This window comes from Thalassophryne amazonica, chromosome 18 (genome assembly GCF_902500255.1).
Source record: "Thalassophryne amazonica chromosome 18, fThaAma1.1, whole genome shotgun sequence".
NCBI classification, from domain to species: domain Eukaryota; kingdom Metazoa; phylum Chordata; class Actinopteri; order Batrachoidiformes; family Batrachoididae; genus Thalassophryne; species Thalassophryne amazonica.
Window position 1 is genome coordinate 34,730,979 of NC_047120.1, and position 16,341 is coordinate 34,747,319.

General features: G+C 41.2%; 2 protein-coding genes across 2 annotated transcripts; both read right to left on the reverse strand.

Annotated features, from left to right (window-relative positions):
* Positions 1-1,953: 1,953 nt before the first annotated feature.
* On the reverse strand, positions 1,954-7,479 carry prph2a (peripherin 2a (retinal degeneration, slow)). Its single transcript, XM_034194200.1, has 3 exons — positions 6,693-7,479; positions 4,164-4,410; positions 1,954-2,510 (listed from the first exon to the last, which is right to left on the reverse strand). Exons 1-3 carry the CDS (start codon positions 7,271-7,273, stop codon positions 2,304-2,306), a joined length of 1,035 nt encoding a protein of 344 aa, XP_034050091.1. The 5' UTR covers positions 7,274-7,479; the 3' UTR covers positions 1,954-2,303.
* A 4,447-nt stretch (positions 7,480-11,926) lies between these two features.
* tbcc (tubulin folding cofactor C) lies at positions 11,927-12,999 on the reverse strand. The gene has a single exon (XM_034194199.1). It carries the CDS (start codon positions 12,970-12,972, stop codon positions 11,938-11,940), a length of 1,035 nt encoding a protein of 344 aa, XP_034050090.1. The 5' UTR covers positions 12,973-12,999; the 3' UTR covers positions 11,927-11,937.
* Between the last annotated feature and the right edge of the window lie 3,342 nt (positions 13,000-16,341).

Sequence of the window (16,341 nt, forward strand, 5' to 3'; positions counted from 1 at the left end):
TAAAACAAGTTCGGGGAACCATCAGCAGGTTCTGATTGGAAGACCTCAAACTCCTGCTGGATCAGGTCCTTAATGTATTCCGGTGCCTGCCCATGTAGAGCTCTAAAGGTCAGCATGAGGATTTTGTAATTTATCCTGTAAAAAACAGGGAGCCAATGTAAAGACTTGAGGACAGGAGTAATATGCATTCTCCTGTGGGCGCGGGTAAGAAGTCGTGCAGCAGAATTTTGCACTACCTGCAGGTGGGCCAGCTCTTTCTTACTGAGGCATGTAAAGAGACTGTTACAATAATCAAGTCGTGAAGAAACAAATGCATGCACAATCATCTCTAGCTCATTAAAAGCCACCATTTTGCGTAATTTGGAAATGAAAAAACAGTTCTTAACGAGCTGCCTGGTGTGATGTTCCAAAGACATCCGTCCATCCAAAATGACACCCAGGTTACGCAGGCTGCCTTTAACAGAGCTGCTCAGATTACCAAGGTGATTCTTAATGACAGACATAGCACTATCTGGAGCTACAATCAATGTCTCAGTCTTATTAGAATTCAACTGCAGGCTGTTTTCAGTAAGCCATTCTGTAATTTTAGTGAGACAACTAATGAGAGAACAAATTTTATGTGCTTCAGTTGTCTTAAAAGAACAGTACAGCTGCAAGTCATCGGCATACAAATGGTAGGACACATCGCAGAACTGCTGGATCAGCTTACCAAGAGGAAGGATATACAGCAGGAACAAAATCGGACCCAGGACTGAGCCCTGTGGGACACCCCACAAAAGATCAGCAGATTCAGACATCATATTGTTCACAGAAACACTAAAAGTTCTACCAACCAAGTAAGAGCTAAACCACTCTAATACAGGACCTGACATGCCAACCGTATCCCGCAATCTATTAATCAAAATGCCATGGTCAACGGTATCGAATGCAGATGACAGATACAATAAAATCAGCACAGAACATTTACCACTATCAGCGGCCATCATAATGTCACTAGCCACCTTCAACAGAGCAGTTTCAGTGGAATGAAACTCATGGTACCCGGACTGAAATGTGTCATAGATGTTGTTAGTCTGCAAAAATGATTTAAGTTGGACACAGACCACCTTTTCCAAGACTTTAGCCAAAAAGGGGGTCTTTGATATTGGCCTAAAGTTCTTCAGTTCCATAGAGTCCAATCCTGCTTTCTTTAGCCGTGGTTCCACAACAGCATGTTTAAAAGAACAAGGAAACACACCAGTCGACAAAGACATATTGAAAATTTTAACAATACAAGGCCCAATAGAGTCAAAAACATTCATAAACAATCTAAAAGGAACTACATCCAAAATACCAGAGGTTGGTTTCATTATGTTGATGACAGAATGTCCTCAATTGTAACGAGCTTAAAAGAGGTCCAGCATTGAGTGGGAGGTCCCAAATACCGGGAATCACAACAAGAGGGCAATGAGAGCGGCAAACTATCTTTTATGACTCTGACTTTGTCAATGAAGAAATTAAGGAACTCATCACTACTTGTTTTAGGAAGAACAGGAGTTACAGCAGCAGCAGGTGACACAATAGAGCTGATTGTGTCAAAGAGGACTTTGGGATTTCTCTCTCTCTTGGACCCTCTCTTTGGATCAACAGAGGGTCCGTCCCATCATTAGGAGGGACAGCTGCCCTGTCATTAGGAGGGTGCTAACTAGAGCACAATAGGTGCTAATTAGAGCTATTGTTTAGTCACTGGCCTATAGCAGTCTGCCTCTCGGTAGGAGGGGTCTGGTTAGGTTTGAAACTCCAGCTTTTGTGACTTCTTGATTATTCTTCTCTACAAGAGTCAAGACAGAAGTCAGACCACCAGAGCAAGAATTTTAGCTGAGGAAGCTTCTGCGATTTGAAGCAAAATGCCCTCGCGTCAAGCAACACAGTCCAGTCGAAGATTCAAGCTTCTCTACAACTATCAGGCAATAGATTCAAAATAGGTGACATTTATTGACAACTTTTTTCACTTTTGTGGGAATAAGAAAACAAAAAATGAATAAAAGACCCAACCCACACCATTTTTTAAGTGTGCTGTGAAATAAACTGAGATGGATTTCTGGATTAAAACATAAATAACAACACATATGATCCAATTTGTGTCTATGCAGGAAGTGCACAGTATTCATTATTCAAGGGTAATGTTTGCAATAAGTCCATTTATGTGTGTAAGTAGTATTTATGTGCATAAATGTTGGTAGAAAAAAGGTGTTAATTTTAAGTGTTCCCTTCCTCTGCCCTTCAGGTTGGCGCGTTTTCAGTTTTTGCAGGAGCATTTTTACTCAGCTTGTTGCGTCCGCTGTTGCTTCGCCTCCCTCCTCCACCTTGTTGCCTTTGCCTATGCTCTTCATTGTGGCCATGATGTCAGTGAACGTCTCCTTCACAGTCTTCTCCAGGATCCAGCCCTCACTCTCACTCTCTGGGTCGTCCGGATTGGCCAGGGTGGACAAGGACGTGTTCACGTACTGCAGGCCCACAGTGACGGCAACCTGGAGAGGATCACAGGTAAAGCTGAACCTGAACCTGAGGACTCAAACAGGATCATAGATGGCAATTATATTACGACTGCAGATATGAAAAAAAGCTTTATTTTGGAAAATAAATTTCCACTTCTTTACAGAAGGGTAACCAGCCAGGCAGACAACCACTCCATCCCAACTCCCGAAAGTAACCATCTATCTGCTGTAGTCAGATGACATGTGGGCGTCACTTTGGCCTTTTTACAGTTGCTGGTGTCCCCAAACCTGAGACATTTGTATGCTGGATCACACCCAAACAAGTAACTGATATGCTCTCACAGGGCTGGCGGTATACCTCATCTGTCTCTCGTTAGCGAACTGTTCGGTTGACATAAAGGTATTTCAGCAGTACCAAAGGATCCAAAGCCTTATAAACAGTGTTGCCACAGTTACTTTAAAAAGTTATTTTATTAGCTACTTTTTTAGTTACTTTATACAGTTGCTTCATTCACAACTTTATGCTGACAATGTAACTAATAATAAGGTAACTAGTAATCTAACTTGGCTACTCATAAGATTGAGTAATCAGCAAAGTAACTAAAAGGAACTAATAGTTACTTTGCTGAGTACTCAATCTATAAAATAACCAAGTTAGATTACTAGTTACTTTATTAGTTACATTCAGCAACTGCCGACAAGTTGTCCACAGCTGCTAATGAAGTAACTGTATAAAGTAATAAAGTTACTTTTCAAAGTAACTGTGGCAACACTGGTTATAAGCAGACTCAAAACTGCATTCAAATCAAGCAAAAGTAAGGCTTTATAATTAAATACTTGTGCTATTTTGTTATGTAACTTTAATTTATTTTATGAGTACCTCCTGGAGTTGCAACCCTAATTTCATTGTTCTGTAATCGATTCAATGACAATAAAGACTTTCAATTCATTCAAACATTTTAATAATTCTACATATTTTGAACAGTCTTTAAATATAAATATTCATTCATTTTCTAAACCTGTTTATTCAAATTAAGTGTCACGAGGAGGCTCTGGAGCATATCCCAGCAGGTGTACCCCAGAGGTACACCCAGAACATGCCTCCATTTTATCGACACATATACACAATCACACCTACACTCAGTTTTGCAATTTACCTAATCTGCATGTCTTTGGCAGTGAGAAGAAGCTGACGTGCACGGAGGAACATCATTAAAAACTGTAAGGACCTGGTCAGAAATGAACCTTGGACCTTCTCACTGTGAGGCAACAGTGCTAACCACTAAGCCACCATGCTACTAAGAGGTTAGCATTGTGAAGTATCTCCTGTCTGATGGTTCTGAGGTTTTTTCAGCTTAGAGTCTGTTAAGGCTGTCATTCTTCACTTTAGATCAGGAGCTAGAGCTTCAGGAAGTGAGCCTGTGCTCTTCACCTCACGATTAAGCCACCCCTTCACCTCTGTGCCAGATTGCATAACCACTTTGAAATTGAGCTTTCCCACAAGGGTGGCTCTGAGTAGCTTCCAAGGTAACGCTTGCATCCAATGGATTAGACAAAAACACAAGCTGCTGTAAATTGTCTGCAGGGATTCTATGACATGTAATGAATAGCTCATAATTTACGGCTTGTTGGTGCGCGCATGGATGAGTTTTTGATTTGATATCAAAGGCTTTGTGTGATCCTGACCTCCAGGACTGTGACCAGCACCACCAGCGCGCCAATGGAGAACATCATGCCACCATAATAAGCTAGCAGGGCATCCCTGCAGCCACGCATCCACACATTGAGCTCCTCAGTGTAGTGGTCGTAGCTGTAGTGGGCAGAGTTGTTGGTCATCTGGTACTGGATGCAGGGACGGGGGGAGCTGGGGTTACAGCAGCTGAACGGGACCCCATCCATCAGATACTGGCCATCCACATTACTGCCAATGCGACTGAAGGGGCAGAAAAGGTGGATAAAACATCATTTATTTTAAAAGAAGTGACAAAAAACTACATGAAAGATGACCTGCAATGCAGATCCAAAACTGGGATTTGAACTAGGCATTGCGTTTCTTTTGCCCCTAGCTATCAAAGTTTTCAATAACAAGGAAATGCATTGCTACCCAAACTCACTCATTCATCTTCAACCGCTTAGTCCAATCAAGGCTCATGGGAGGCTGGAGCCTATCTCAGCAGTCATAGGCTGTGAGGCGGGGTACACCCTGGACAGGCCCCCAGTCTGTCGCAGGGCCACATATAGACAAACAAACACATTTACACCCACACGGTACGCACACCTATGGTTAATTTAAAGTTTTCAATCCACCTAACTTGCATGTCTTTGGATGTGGGAGGAAGCCGGAGGACCCAGAGGGAAGCCAAGCAAACACGGGAAGAACATGCAAACTCCACACAGAAAGGCCACAGGTAGGATTCGATGCCATGACCTTCTTACTGTGAGGCACCCGTGCTAACCACTAAGCCACCATGTTGTCCGGTACCCAAACTAGGATGTTATATTTGTTCATGTGCCTAATCTGAAGAGTGGATCTAACTGTGACTGACAGTAGTAGGTCAATGGAAAGACAAGTGTGATTGGATTGTAAATACCCGAGTGTTTCAGATCTTCATCCGCCAATAATGCCCCAAGAAACACTTTGATTGAAACAATTTATCTAATTGAAAATATGTCACTGTAAATAACACAAATGTTGAATGCTAACCAATGTGATATCAAACAAAGTTGGCTACAGTAATATTCTAGATCTAGATATGTTTGGACATGTAGAATTGCTACTCACTTCTATACATTTGGATTTGGCATTATTGCACTTATATTTGTGATGGTTGTTATGTCTTGCCTAAAAACTCTTAGTGGAAATTATGTTTACCACACCCTGTCCTGGATAGAACATCAGTTCTGAAAGGACATGCAAGTATAATCCTGAAGATAAAACACTTTAATTACACTTTGTGCCAACATTATTGCCAGTTTTTCCAAATAAGAAGCAAGACACAGTTATCTATAACCAATTACTTTTACTTTCACCTCTTGCATTTTCAACTATACATACAGTCCATGAGCCAAAAGGTAATTCTGACATAATCACTACCACTTACAGGGACTAAACAACATTTACAAAACAGCCTCAGTATACCATGGCCTACACAAAAACGCAAGGTGGCAGCTATAGCCAGGTAGGGTTCAATAAATGCTTACAGAAGAGTAAATATTAAAAAAAAACAAAAAAAAACAAACAGCTCAAATCATATTGAAAAAAGAAAAAATGATGACAAAGGTGAATTTCAGTTGTTACAGACAACAGTCAAATTTCAGTCAACAGTCAAAGATGCTCCAATTTTGAAAAAAAAGTGACCGCTTGGCCTCTAAAGTAAAGGTCAAACAAGGTCTACATCCATTGTATTCTATGATATATAACATGCTTACTATTCACATTACGGGGTAGTCTATATTATATGTCAGAGAATCTAATGAATGTAGACCTTGTTTGACCTTTACTTTGGAGGCCAAGCATTCAACATGGTCAAAACTATTCCATAACAGTAATGTAACCAATGTGAAAACTAAGCACAACAAATGGTACAAACTATTCCTGTTAGATCAACCACTAATTTGGATTACTTTTTTTTTTACTAAAATTGGAGCAACTTCAACTTTTGATCCCTGTACAAACTGAAATTGATCTTTACCACCATTTTTGCTGTTTTTACCCCATAACTTCATAATGTTCAGTCATAGATTATCTGAACTATAACTTTTTCAAATCTTTATGAACAGACAAACAATGTGATATACCACTCAACAAGACTGGAGCATTTTTAAATGTTGACCCCCTACCTGGCGGTAGCTACCACCCTGTGATAACTACCATAGACCATAGTATACTTAGGCTGAATTGTAAATGTTGTTGTATCCCCTTAACCTGCTTGAGTCTTGGATTAGTATCTTTATTTTTCACTGAAGTCCCAAAACCATCTCTTAAAATTATCTACAAAACTGTGTAACTTCTAAGCCCCATTCACCACAACCTTACTGACTGAGCACTTCTGCTCAGGTAATCCTTAGCCCTAAAACTGGGCTTGTCCTTTCTCCCAAAACTGACTTACAATTAATTTTGCATGACGCAACCCAACGCAGTGTCGTCCACTTTGCTCCTCTTATATAACCTTAAGTACTGATCTCTAACGACACAAATTTAGCTCCATCACTCACTCTTTGACCTCCTTTGCACTGAAGTCAAGGTAGCGGTTGCTAATCCACTGTATCTCAAACCAGTCCTTGTAGTTTTCATTCCCGCAACAACGAAACTCAATCTGCATCAAGTCCAGGGTGCGCTTCATGTAGCAGCGGCCCGGTGTGTCCGTGTCCTTGTAGTACTTCATGCCACTTTTCAGACCCTCAGCCAGGGTGAACTGTAGAGGGATTCTCATCAAGAAACACAGCAGGGCTGTCACAAGCAGCAGGATATTGAAAACCACACAGAACATCAAGAAGTTCTTCAAGAAGGGCTTCCACTTTGTCCATTTTGAAGGGTCCAGTGAGTCATAGCAGATTTTACCCCCACAGATGTTGAGGCCACAGGTTATTAGACCCATTAATATGAGCAGGTTTGGCAAAAAGTGGCTTTCCTTGTTGTCCATAAGTTCTGAGCGCTTCCGTAGCTCAATGTTGAAGAAAACCCCCATGCTAAAGACCAGCACACCAGCCATTACGGCAAACCAGTACATAAACCAAACTGTCTGAGCGAGCTTCACTCGCGTTTTCATGTCAAACTTGACCTTCATCAAAGCCATTGTTCAGCCTGGGAAGTGTCCTTGCCAATAAATACAGCAGAACAACACTCAAGGAGAGTGAGAGCTGAGATTTCCCTTTGGTTTGACGTGCTCCTGTTTGGTCCAACCAGCAACCCCAGGTCCTTACTCCCCTTCTCACTCTTTGTCACGATATTCTGGCTGGTCCTTCAGGAGAGTCACATTAGCCTGTAATCCATCCCACAGTGCACGAGCGGAGGTTCACAAATCAAAAGCAACTTTGATCGATCAATCCTTCTTGGTTCAAGGTGGTCTTCACTCCCACTTTGAGGAAAAAAAGAGCAAAAAACGAAATGCTAAAAAATCTTAATCTCATTCACCTACAAGGTCACCAACTTTCACACTTCCCCCCCTTCCTTAACAAGTGAGGGTGAACTTGATGTTCCCCTTGCGTTGGAGATGAGGACTGCCCAGGATCTTCATGATTAAACTCAAGGTAAGAGTACGTCATTTTAAGCTCTTGTAAGCAGTCTGATCCAATTTACAAAAATCCCTGTTCACAAGATGAGCCTGATCACAAGCTTCAGCCAGGAACCATAATAGGTTTGAGCTTTCACATGGTTGTGTTTTTGGCTAGATGGAACACACCACTAGCTTTAATGGTATCACCTGATGGCCGACAAAGGCTATGGACACTTGATAGTGAACAGGAATACAGCAACCCATTCACAAAAGTAGCAATGATTTTGGCTAACATAACTCCTGTGATTGTGTATTGGAATAATTTTCTTTATCTGCAGTAGTGTTCAGAATAATAGTAGTGCTATGTGACTAAAAAGATTAATCCAGGTTTTGAGTATATTTCTTATTGTTACAAGGGAAACAAGGTACCAGTAGATTCAGTAGATTCTCACAAATCCAACAAGACCAAGCATTCATGATATGCACACTCTTAAGGCTATGAAATTGGGCTATTAGTAAAAAAAAAAGTAGAAAAGGGGGTGTTCACAATAATAGTAGCATCTGCTGTTGATGCTACAAACTCAAAACTATTATGTTCAAACTGCTTTTTTAGCAATCCTGTGAATCACTAAACTAGTATTTAGTTGTATAACCACAGTTTTTCATGATTTCTTCACATCTGCGAGGCATTAATTTTGTTAGTTTGGAACCAAGATTTTGCTCATTTACTAGTGTGCTTGGGGTCATTGTCTTGTTGAAACACCCATTTCAAGGGCATGCCCTCTTCAGCATAAGGCAACATGACCTCTTCAAGTATTCTGACATATCTAAACTGATCCATGATACCTGGTATGCGATATATAGGCCCAACACCATAGTAGGAGAAACATGCCCATATCATGACGCTTGCACCACCATGCTTCATTGTCTTCACTGTGAACTGTGGCTTGAATTCAGAGTTTGGGGGTCGTCCACAAACTGTCTGTGGCCCTTGGACCCAAAAAGAACCATTTTACTCTCATCAGTCCACAAAATATTCCTCCATTTCTCTTTAGGCCAGTTGATGTGTTCTTTGGCAAACTGTAACCTCTTCTGCACGTCTTTTATTTAACAGAGGGACTTTGCGGGAGATTCTTGCAAATAAATTAGCTTCAAACAGGCGTCTTCTAAGTGTCACAGCACATACAGGTAACTCCAGACTGTCTGATCATCCTGGAGCTGATCAGTGGGTGAGCCTTTGCCATTCTGGTTATTCTTCTATCCATTTTGATGGTTGTTTTCTGTTTTCTTCCACGCGTCTGTTTTTTTTTTTGTCCATTTTAAAGCATTGGAGATCATTGTAGATGAACAGCCTATACTTTTTTTGCACCTGCGTATAGGTTTTCCCCTCTCCAATCAGCTTTTTAATCAAACTACGCTGTTCTTCTGAACAATGTCTTGAACGTCCCATTTTCCTCAGGCTTTCAAAGAGAAAAGCATGTTCAACAGGTGCTTACATTGGGGACACCTGATTCACACCTGTTTGTTCCACAACACTGATGAATTCACTGACTGAATGTCACACTGTTATTGTGAACACCCCCTCTTCTTTTTTTTAACTAATAGCCCAGTTTCATAGCCTTAAGAGTGTGCATATCATGAATGCTTGGTCTTGTTGGATTTGTGAGAATCTACTGGTACCTTGTTTACCATGTAACAATAAGAAATATTCTCAAAACCTGGATTAATCTTTTTAGTCACATAGCACTACTATTATTCTGAACACTACTGTATAGGCTACATGGTCACAGATACAATGTTCTCATCTAAAAAACACTCGTTGCGGAATGACTAATAAGCATTCAGGTGCTGATGTCAAATAATAAGCTCCTGTATCTTAATGCAACCAGTCATGGGTTGCACAGACCACAGAAGCCTATATCTTGTTCAGAGTTGCCTGCATGTCTTGGTAGCTTCCCTCACTAGTCTCCTTCCAACATGGCCACTCAGTTTTGAGAACTGCCTATTTGACACACATTTACCATACTTTTTGTACCATACTGATTGATGCACATGAAATCAGACATATTCAATGACTTTAAAATGTTCATGTATCCTTCCCCTGACGTGTCTTGAGAAAACTTGCTTTAAAATTGATGATTTAATTATTGTTGAGAATAAATTGCCTCATCACAACTTTCGTTAATGTGTTAGAAGCTTTACATACAGGCATAGATGTGTATTAACAAATTAAATGAAGTTGATCACGTGAAATATGTCATGTTTATGCTCTCTGCTATGAAATAAAAGATCAAAGTAAACGTGAGGATTACTCCATTTTTTTGTAGAGTCTGTATATTCCATACCTCAACTTGATGTTGGGTCTGATTTGTGGCCCCATGAGAAAAGTCTGCAGAAAAGCACTTTTCAGTACCTCCTTAATTCCAGATGTAGTATTTTTTTAAAGTTTAATTCAAATGCAATACAGAACAGGTTAAATTAATTTTATTTGGTGTCAATTGCAAATGTTCCTGCAGAATATTAGCCAGCTTTGCTTTCACTTAAATGACTGCTGAGACATGCAGCTAAATTCTATAGTAATGAAATTACAATCAGAACATGTTTTTAATGGCAAGTTAAAATATAGCTAGATTTTACTACCATTGTAATTCCGTTGCGGTAGAATTGCCCAGCTACTCTGCAATAATTCATGTTTAAAATGTTTGACGCAACATCACTTAATCATGCACAAAAATTGTGACATATCATGTGGAGGACCTCAAGCGCAAATTCGACATTCATTTCTGTGCAGAATCTGTACGGCTTCTGTGTATGTGGGTGTAACTTTGATCACGGAGGAACTGGGGAGAGCTGACATTTGCCATTTGATATGTTTATGTATTTTGGGTCAAGGTAACACCACAAAAAGAGAAAGTTGACAGAACTAATATTTTTTTTGAAAATTGGGGATATTAAATAACAACAATAAATAATGGATGTTGATATCACCATGAATCAGTTCCTGGGAACCAGACAAGCTCTCAACCATGCCAGTTGTAAAACATGACATCAACTAAATGTGCCCAATAAATACAATTATTCACAAAACTTTCTCATTTTAATTTCCTGCACTTTCAGTTAAAATCATTATAGAAACGTTGCATAATTTATTACCACCCCCCAAAATGACAGTTACCTTTTTTATAAACACTACCCAATCTAGAACCCGTGGATCCCCATGGGCAATGCACTAGTTATTATTTTAAGTACACGACTGAAAACAAGCAACATCGCCCTTAATAGCTACAAGGACACTGTAGTCAGCTCAGCCACAAGCAACGTGATGAAATCCTATTCTTCTTCAGTCTATGTAGGTTGTGCGATTACGACAGTACAGTACAGCTCAAATTACCTTTAGAAATGACAATCTTAAAACATATTCTGTGGTTCTAAAATATTTCTAATTATCCACTATTCTGACTTTACCACAGCCATTCAAGACTTGTAGTAGAAAAAATAAATAAGAAAATCATTGGATGGTCACTAACAGCCTAAATCTAAATTGTTATGATTTTGGTGCAACATGCAACATGTTCCCATCCCAATCAAGATGGGAACGCGAGCCACTTGGGCGAGAAGGCCGACACCCTACTACTTAGGCTACAGCATCTCAGGCTATGTCCCATTACAGCACCTACAGTAACTCCTAATCTTAATGAATGTACAATAATGCATAATTTGTATTTATTTACAAACACATTTTAAATTCTGTACTTAAAATTCAGACCAGGACTTATATACCACTCCCATGCTACTTGTTTTTTTTTTTTTTCCTCACTCACATCCATTTCTTATTATATTTACTGTTAGATTTGCACCCATTCAAATAAAATGCTTTCTGGCAAAAAGGTGTTTGCAGTGCCTGCAGTGGAATGATTTAAACAGGTCAGATTGCACAAAAACAGACTACCCCCCTCCCCCCCACAAATGTCTATCTAATCAAAAAACTTTTTGAAATAACATTAAGAATTTTTGCAGCTGAATTTTCATCTTGAGCTGGATTCTGGATCATTTTGTCATACACCCTTTAACAGTTTGAGGTCAGTCATATTTTAACTTTTTAATCACTTTCAAAAACTAATACACAGTTGTTGACGCTTGTCAGTTATACACATAAAATGACAACTGAAATTTTGTTCAGATTTTGTGAGCCTCAGCTTCCATTTGGTGGCTTCCCTCATTCTGAGTCAATACGGGATTGGACTCTACAGGTCCCAGCTGATTTTCCTGTCTTCTTCCGGAATGACAGACCAGTTGGGGGAAGGCGTTCCTACAGCCAGCCAGTTGAAGTCATCCACTGTGTTCCAGTTGTTTCGGCCCCGATCCAGGCTGGACAATCTAAAGTCCTCTTCCAGGGTTGGGTAGGACCAAGAGAATGGGGCGAAGCCGACACCGCGGCAGTTCTCTATGATGGCTCGGCTGGTGACGTGCAGGTACACCTGTGTGTCAGTGGTGTTGTGGGTGCGCAGCTGTTGACAGGCCAAGGCCAGCATACTGTTCTGACACCGGTCCACAAACACGGAACTGGACACGGGCCCACACAGGATCTCGCAGCCGTCGATGTCCTTCAGGTGGAGCGTGCTGGGACAACCTTTCAGGCGGACCCTGCAGTTGGTCAGATGGGTCAGCAGCACGTCTTGTTTCTGGATCTCCTCGGCGGTCTTGGTTAGAAAGGCATTCTCCATATTGGAAAAACCGCACTGCTCCACAGTTACAGCTCCATCCACCTGGGTGCCACCAACATCATCAGCAGCAGCCTCATCACTACCAGGAGTTTGCTGTGGGGTGGGTTCGGAGGTTTTGCTCCGAGCCTTGAAGGCGAACTTCTTCTTTGGCAGCACCTCCTCCCTGGTCTCCTCCAGAGAGCTCTGAAGCTTCCTGAAAGCATCCTGCGCCTGCTGCAGCTCGTAATTCTTCAGGAACCCGGAGCTGTCTTTGAGAAACTTTTGTAGCTGCTCCGTTCTGAGTTTGGCCTGGTCCAGGATCTCGAAGGCGGATGTCCGCTCCGCTCCGTAGCACCTCCTCAGGAGCTCCTCGATTTGTGCGCGCTCATGGTTGAAAGCGTTGGAGAAGTAGTCACTCTGCTCCTCGGGCACAGACCGGCCATCTCTGGCCTCCCTCCTCCGCTCCGCAGCTTCCGTCAGCGCTTGGTGCCGTCTGTGAATCCGCTGTTTGAGTCCCACGGCACCGCGTTCACGGCTGTGTCCGTTTTCATTCTCACCTTCTGTCACTGCCGCCATGGTGGGCCGGAGTTCTTCTTCACGTGATTTTTCTCTGCTGCTGCTTTCTTCTTCTATTGTTTTGGTTTACCAATGAATGGCGGGCTAATGTGCTTTACCACCACCAACCGGACAGGATCGTAACAGCAACTTGGTGTAAAAAAAAAAAAAAAAAAAAAAAAACGAAAAAAAGGGCTACTTTTTTCAATTTGGAGCCCAGAGGTTCCTTGGTTCAAACCCAAATCTATCTGAAAAATCACCAAGAGCCCTTGGGCAAGGTCCTTATAATCCCCAAGTTGCTCCTGGTGCTTTGAGTGGCAGCAGCCTGATATCAGTGTGTTTCTGGGTGAATGCAAGACATTGCTGGAAAATGCTTTGAACTAGACTTTAAATAGACTTTCAGACAAAGGTCTTCACAGAAAGATGACATATAATAACATATATCGATGTACAGTTGCTGCAGGAAGCTGTGAGGGTGATAATCACTACAATTAACCCAGGTTAATGAGCTAACTGATGCCAGTTTTTGTGCTTTTTCAGTCAGTTTTAAACAGAATCGAGACCGTTTTAAGCAGAAACTCTGTGAAATTTCGTGACGCTCTGAAATGACAGACGTGCAGTGAACGCATCAGCCAGCAGCTTATTTAGCCACGGTATTCTGATCACTTCATCTGTCTTTTATGATAAAATAATGCTGAAATTATGTGGAAATGATTGTTGTACAAAAGCTTTAGTTATCTGTTGAGATAGATGATGACTGGAGTGCAGTTTTAAGCAGAAATGAGGTTTTAATCCGTGAATTGTGGCTAATGACGCATGCGCAGATGCAAAAGGTGGACCGATTTTTAGGGGGGACCGTTCGGTTGGCGACACAGGAAAACAAGGTGTCGCTCAAAGTAACTACATCCTAAATTATTCACAATCTTACAATTTAAACTATCTTAAATGGGTGAGCTATTGAACACTTCATGCCCATACAGATGTTATGAAGGAGGCAACTATACTCAACAAAAATATAAACGCAACACTTTTGGTTTTGCTCCCATTTTGTATGAGATGAACTCAAAGATCTAAAACTTTTTCCACATACACAATATCACCATTTCCCTCAAATATTGTTCACAAACCAGTCGAAATCTGTGATAGTGAGCACTTCTCCTTTGCTGAGATAATCCATCCCACCTCACAGGTGTGCCATACGAAGATGCTGATTAGACACCATGATTAGTCCACAGGTGTGCCTTAGACTGCCCACAATAAAAGGCCACTCTGAAAGGTGCAGTTTTGTTTATTGGGGGGGGGGGGGGGGGGATACCAGTCAGTATCTGGTGTGACCACCATTTGCCTCATGCAGTGCAACACATCTCCTTCGCATCATCCGTGAAGAGAACACCTCTCCAACGTGCCAAACGCCAGCGAATGTGAGCATTTGCCCACTCAAGTTGGTTACGACGACGAACTGGAGTCAGGTCGAGACCCCGATGAGGACCACGAGCATGCAGATGAGCTTCCCTGAGACGGTTTCTGACAGTTTGTGCACAAATTCTTTGGTTATGCAAACCGATTGTTTCAGCAGCTGTCCGAGTGGCTGGTCTCAGACGATCTTGGAGGTGAACATGCTGGATGTGGAGGTCCTGGGCTGGTGTGGTTACACGTGGTCTGCGGTTGTGAGGCTGGTTGGATGTACTGCCAAATTCTCTGAAACAACTTTGGAGACGGCTTATGGTAGAGAAATGAACTTTCAGTACACGAGCAACAGCTCTGGTTGACATTCCTGCTGTCAGCATGCTAATTGCACGCTCCCTCAAATCTTGCGACATCTGTGGCATTGTGCTGTGTGATAAAACTGCACCTTTCAGAGTGGCCTTTTATTGTGGGCAGTCTAAGGCACACCTGTGCACTAATCATGGTGTCTAATCAGCATCTTGGTATGGCACACCTGTGAGGTGGGATGGATTATCTCAGCAAAGGAGAAGTGCTCACTATCACAGATTTAGACTGGTTTGTGAACAATATTTGAGGGAAATGGTGATATTCTGTATGTGGAAAAAGTTTTAGATCATTGACTTCATCTCATACAAAATGGGAGCAAAACCAAAAGTGTTGCGTTTATATTTTTGTTGAGGTAGTTATACGAGCGGAGTGCTGCGCAGCGGTGCTAGGCTCAATCTATGGTAGACGGAGGCACAAACTGGAAATGGTACAAAAAAATCTCTGCAGTGGGGAAAAGCCACAAACCGTTGTCGTAAAAAGCCACAAAACAATGGTAGACGAACACAGACATTATAAAGAGAAGTAGACTCTGGATTGGTTGCTGAAGTGCAAGAAATGCAGCCGCCATCTTGGAACAGTCATTGCAGTGATTCTGTCACAAAGCATAGTGAAGTTTTGAGTTTATAATCTTATTTTCTTTTTTTAATCTTTCTAACATAATATGTGTGAAATACCAAGTGTTCCAATACTTTTGGAGAGCACTGTATCCTAAGCTTATGATGAGTGCAAAATGAGTGTGGTATTATTACTGTTTTGTTTAAGAATGTTTAATTTTCACTGTTGCCGCACCTTGAGTGAAACCATAGTCATATCTTATATCATGACAACACTGCAATATGATAATTTGGCCATATTGTAGGCAAAAAGGAAAAATGCTTAAAAAGGCATTTAAGACATACTAAAATAACTGAAATGTTTAGTGTTTTTTTTTTTTTTTATTAAAAGTATTGAAAGGTGGACTTTGCTCTTTTGTAACACTGCCTTTAAAGCACAAAAGAGCCCGTGAAAGATGAGACAGTCGATTTAGTCTATTGGAGCTCCCCCAGAAGCTGAAAGGCAAAAAACAAACAAACAAACAACAAAAAAAAAAACCCAAAAGATAAATAAAACAAAATGTGGGAGCTCTGCCCCCCAGAAGCTGAAAGGTTTTAGCCATGCTCATGCTCCACTGAAGCATTTACAAAAATAAATAAATAAATCAATAAATAAAATAAAATCTCAAGGACCTAAATGACATGGTGAGATGCTAAAGAGCTTTGCTCATCATGTCTGCGATATATACATATTAGACACCAAAACTATTTTATTTATTTATTACCTGGCTCAAAACATGTCTATTTTTGCTTTAAAAATGAACAATTTAACACAGGGATTGACTCACTTTTGGGGCTAGTCTAAAGTGGCCATTCAAGGAACTGCAGGTTTTGGCACTTCTGCATTGGCTTCATATTTCAGCACTGGAAGGTAATGCTTTTGTGTATGTGTGTGCATACTTCACGCAAGTCCATCATAAATCAGCCCCCACCCCCCCAAGAGCAACCCCAGCCAAATAAGCCTACAGAGGCCACTGAGCAAAAGTGTACCTATGAATGGTAGCGACTTAACAAACAAACCACA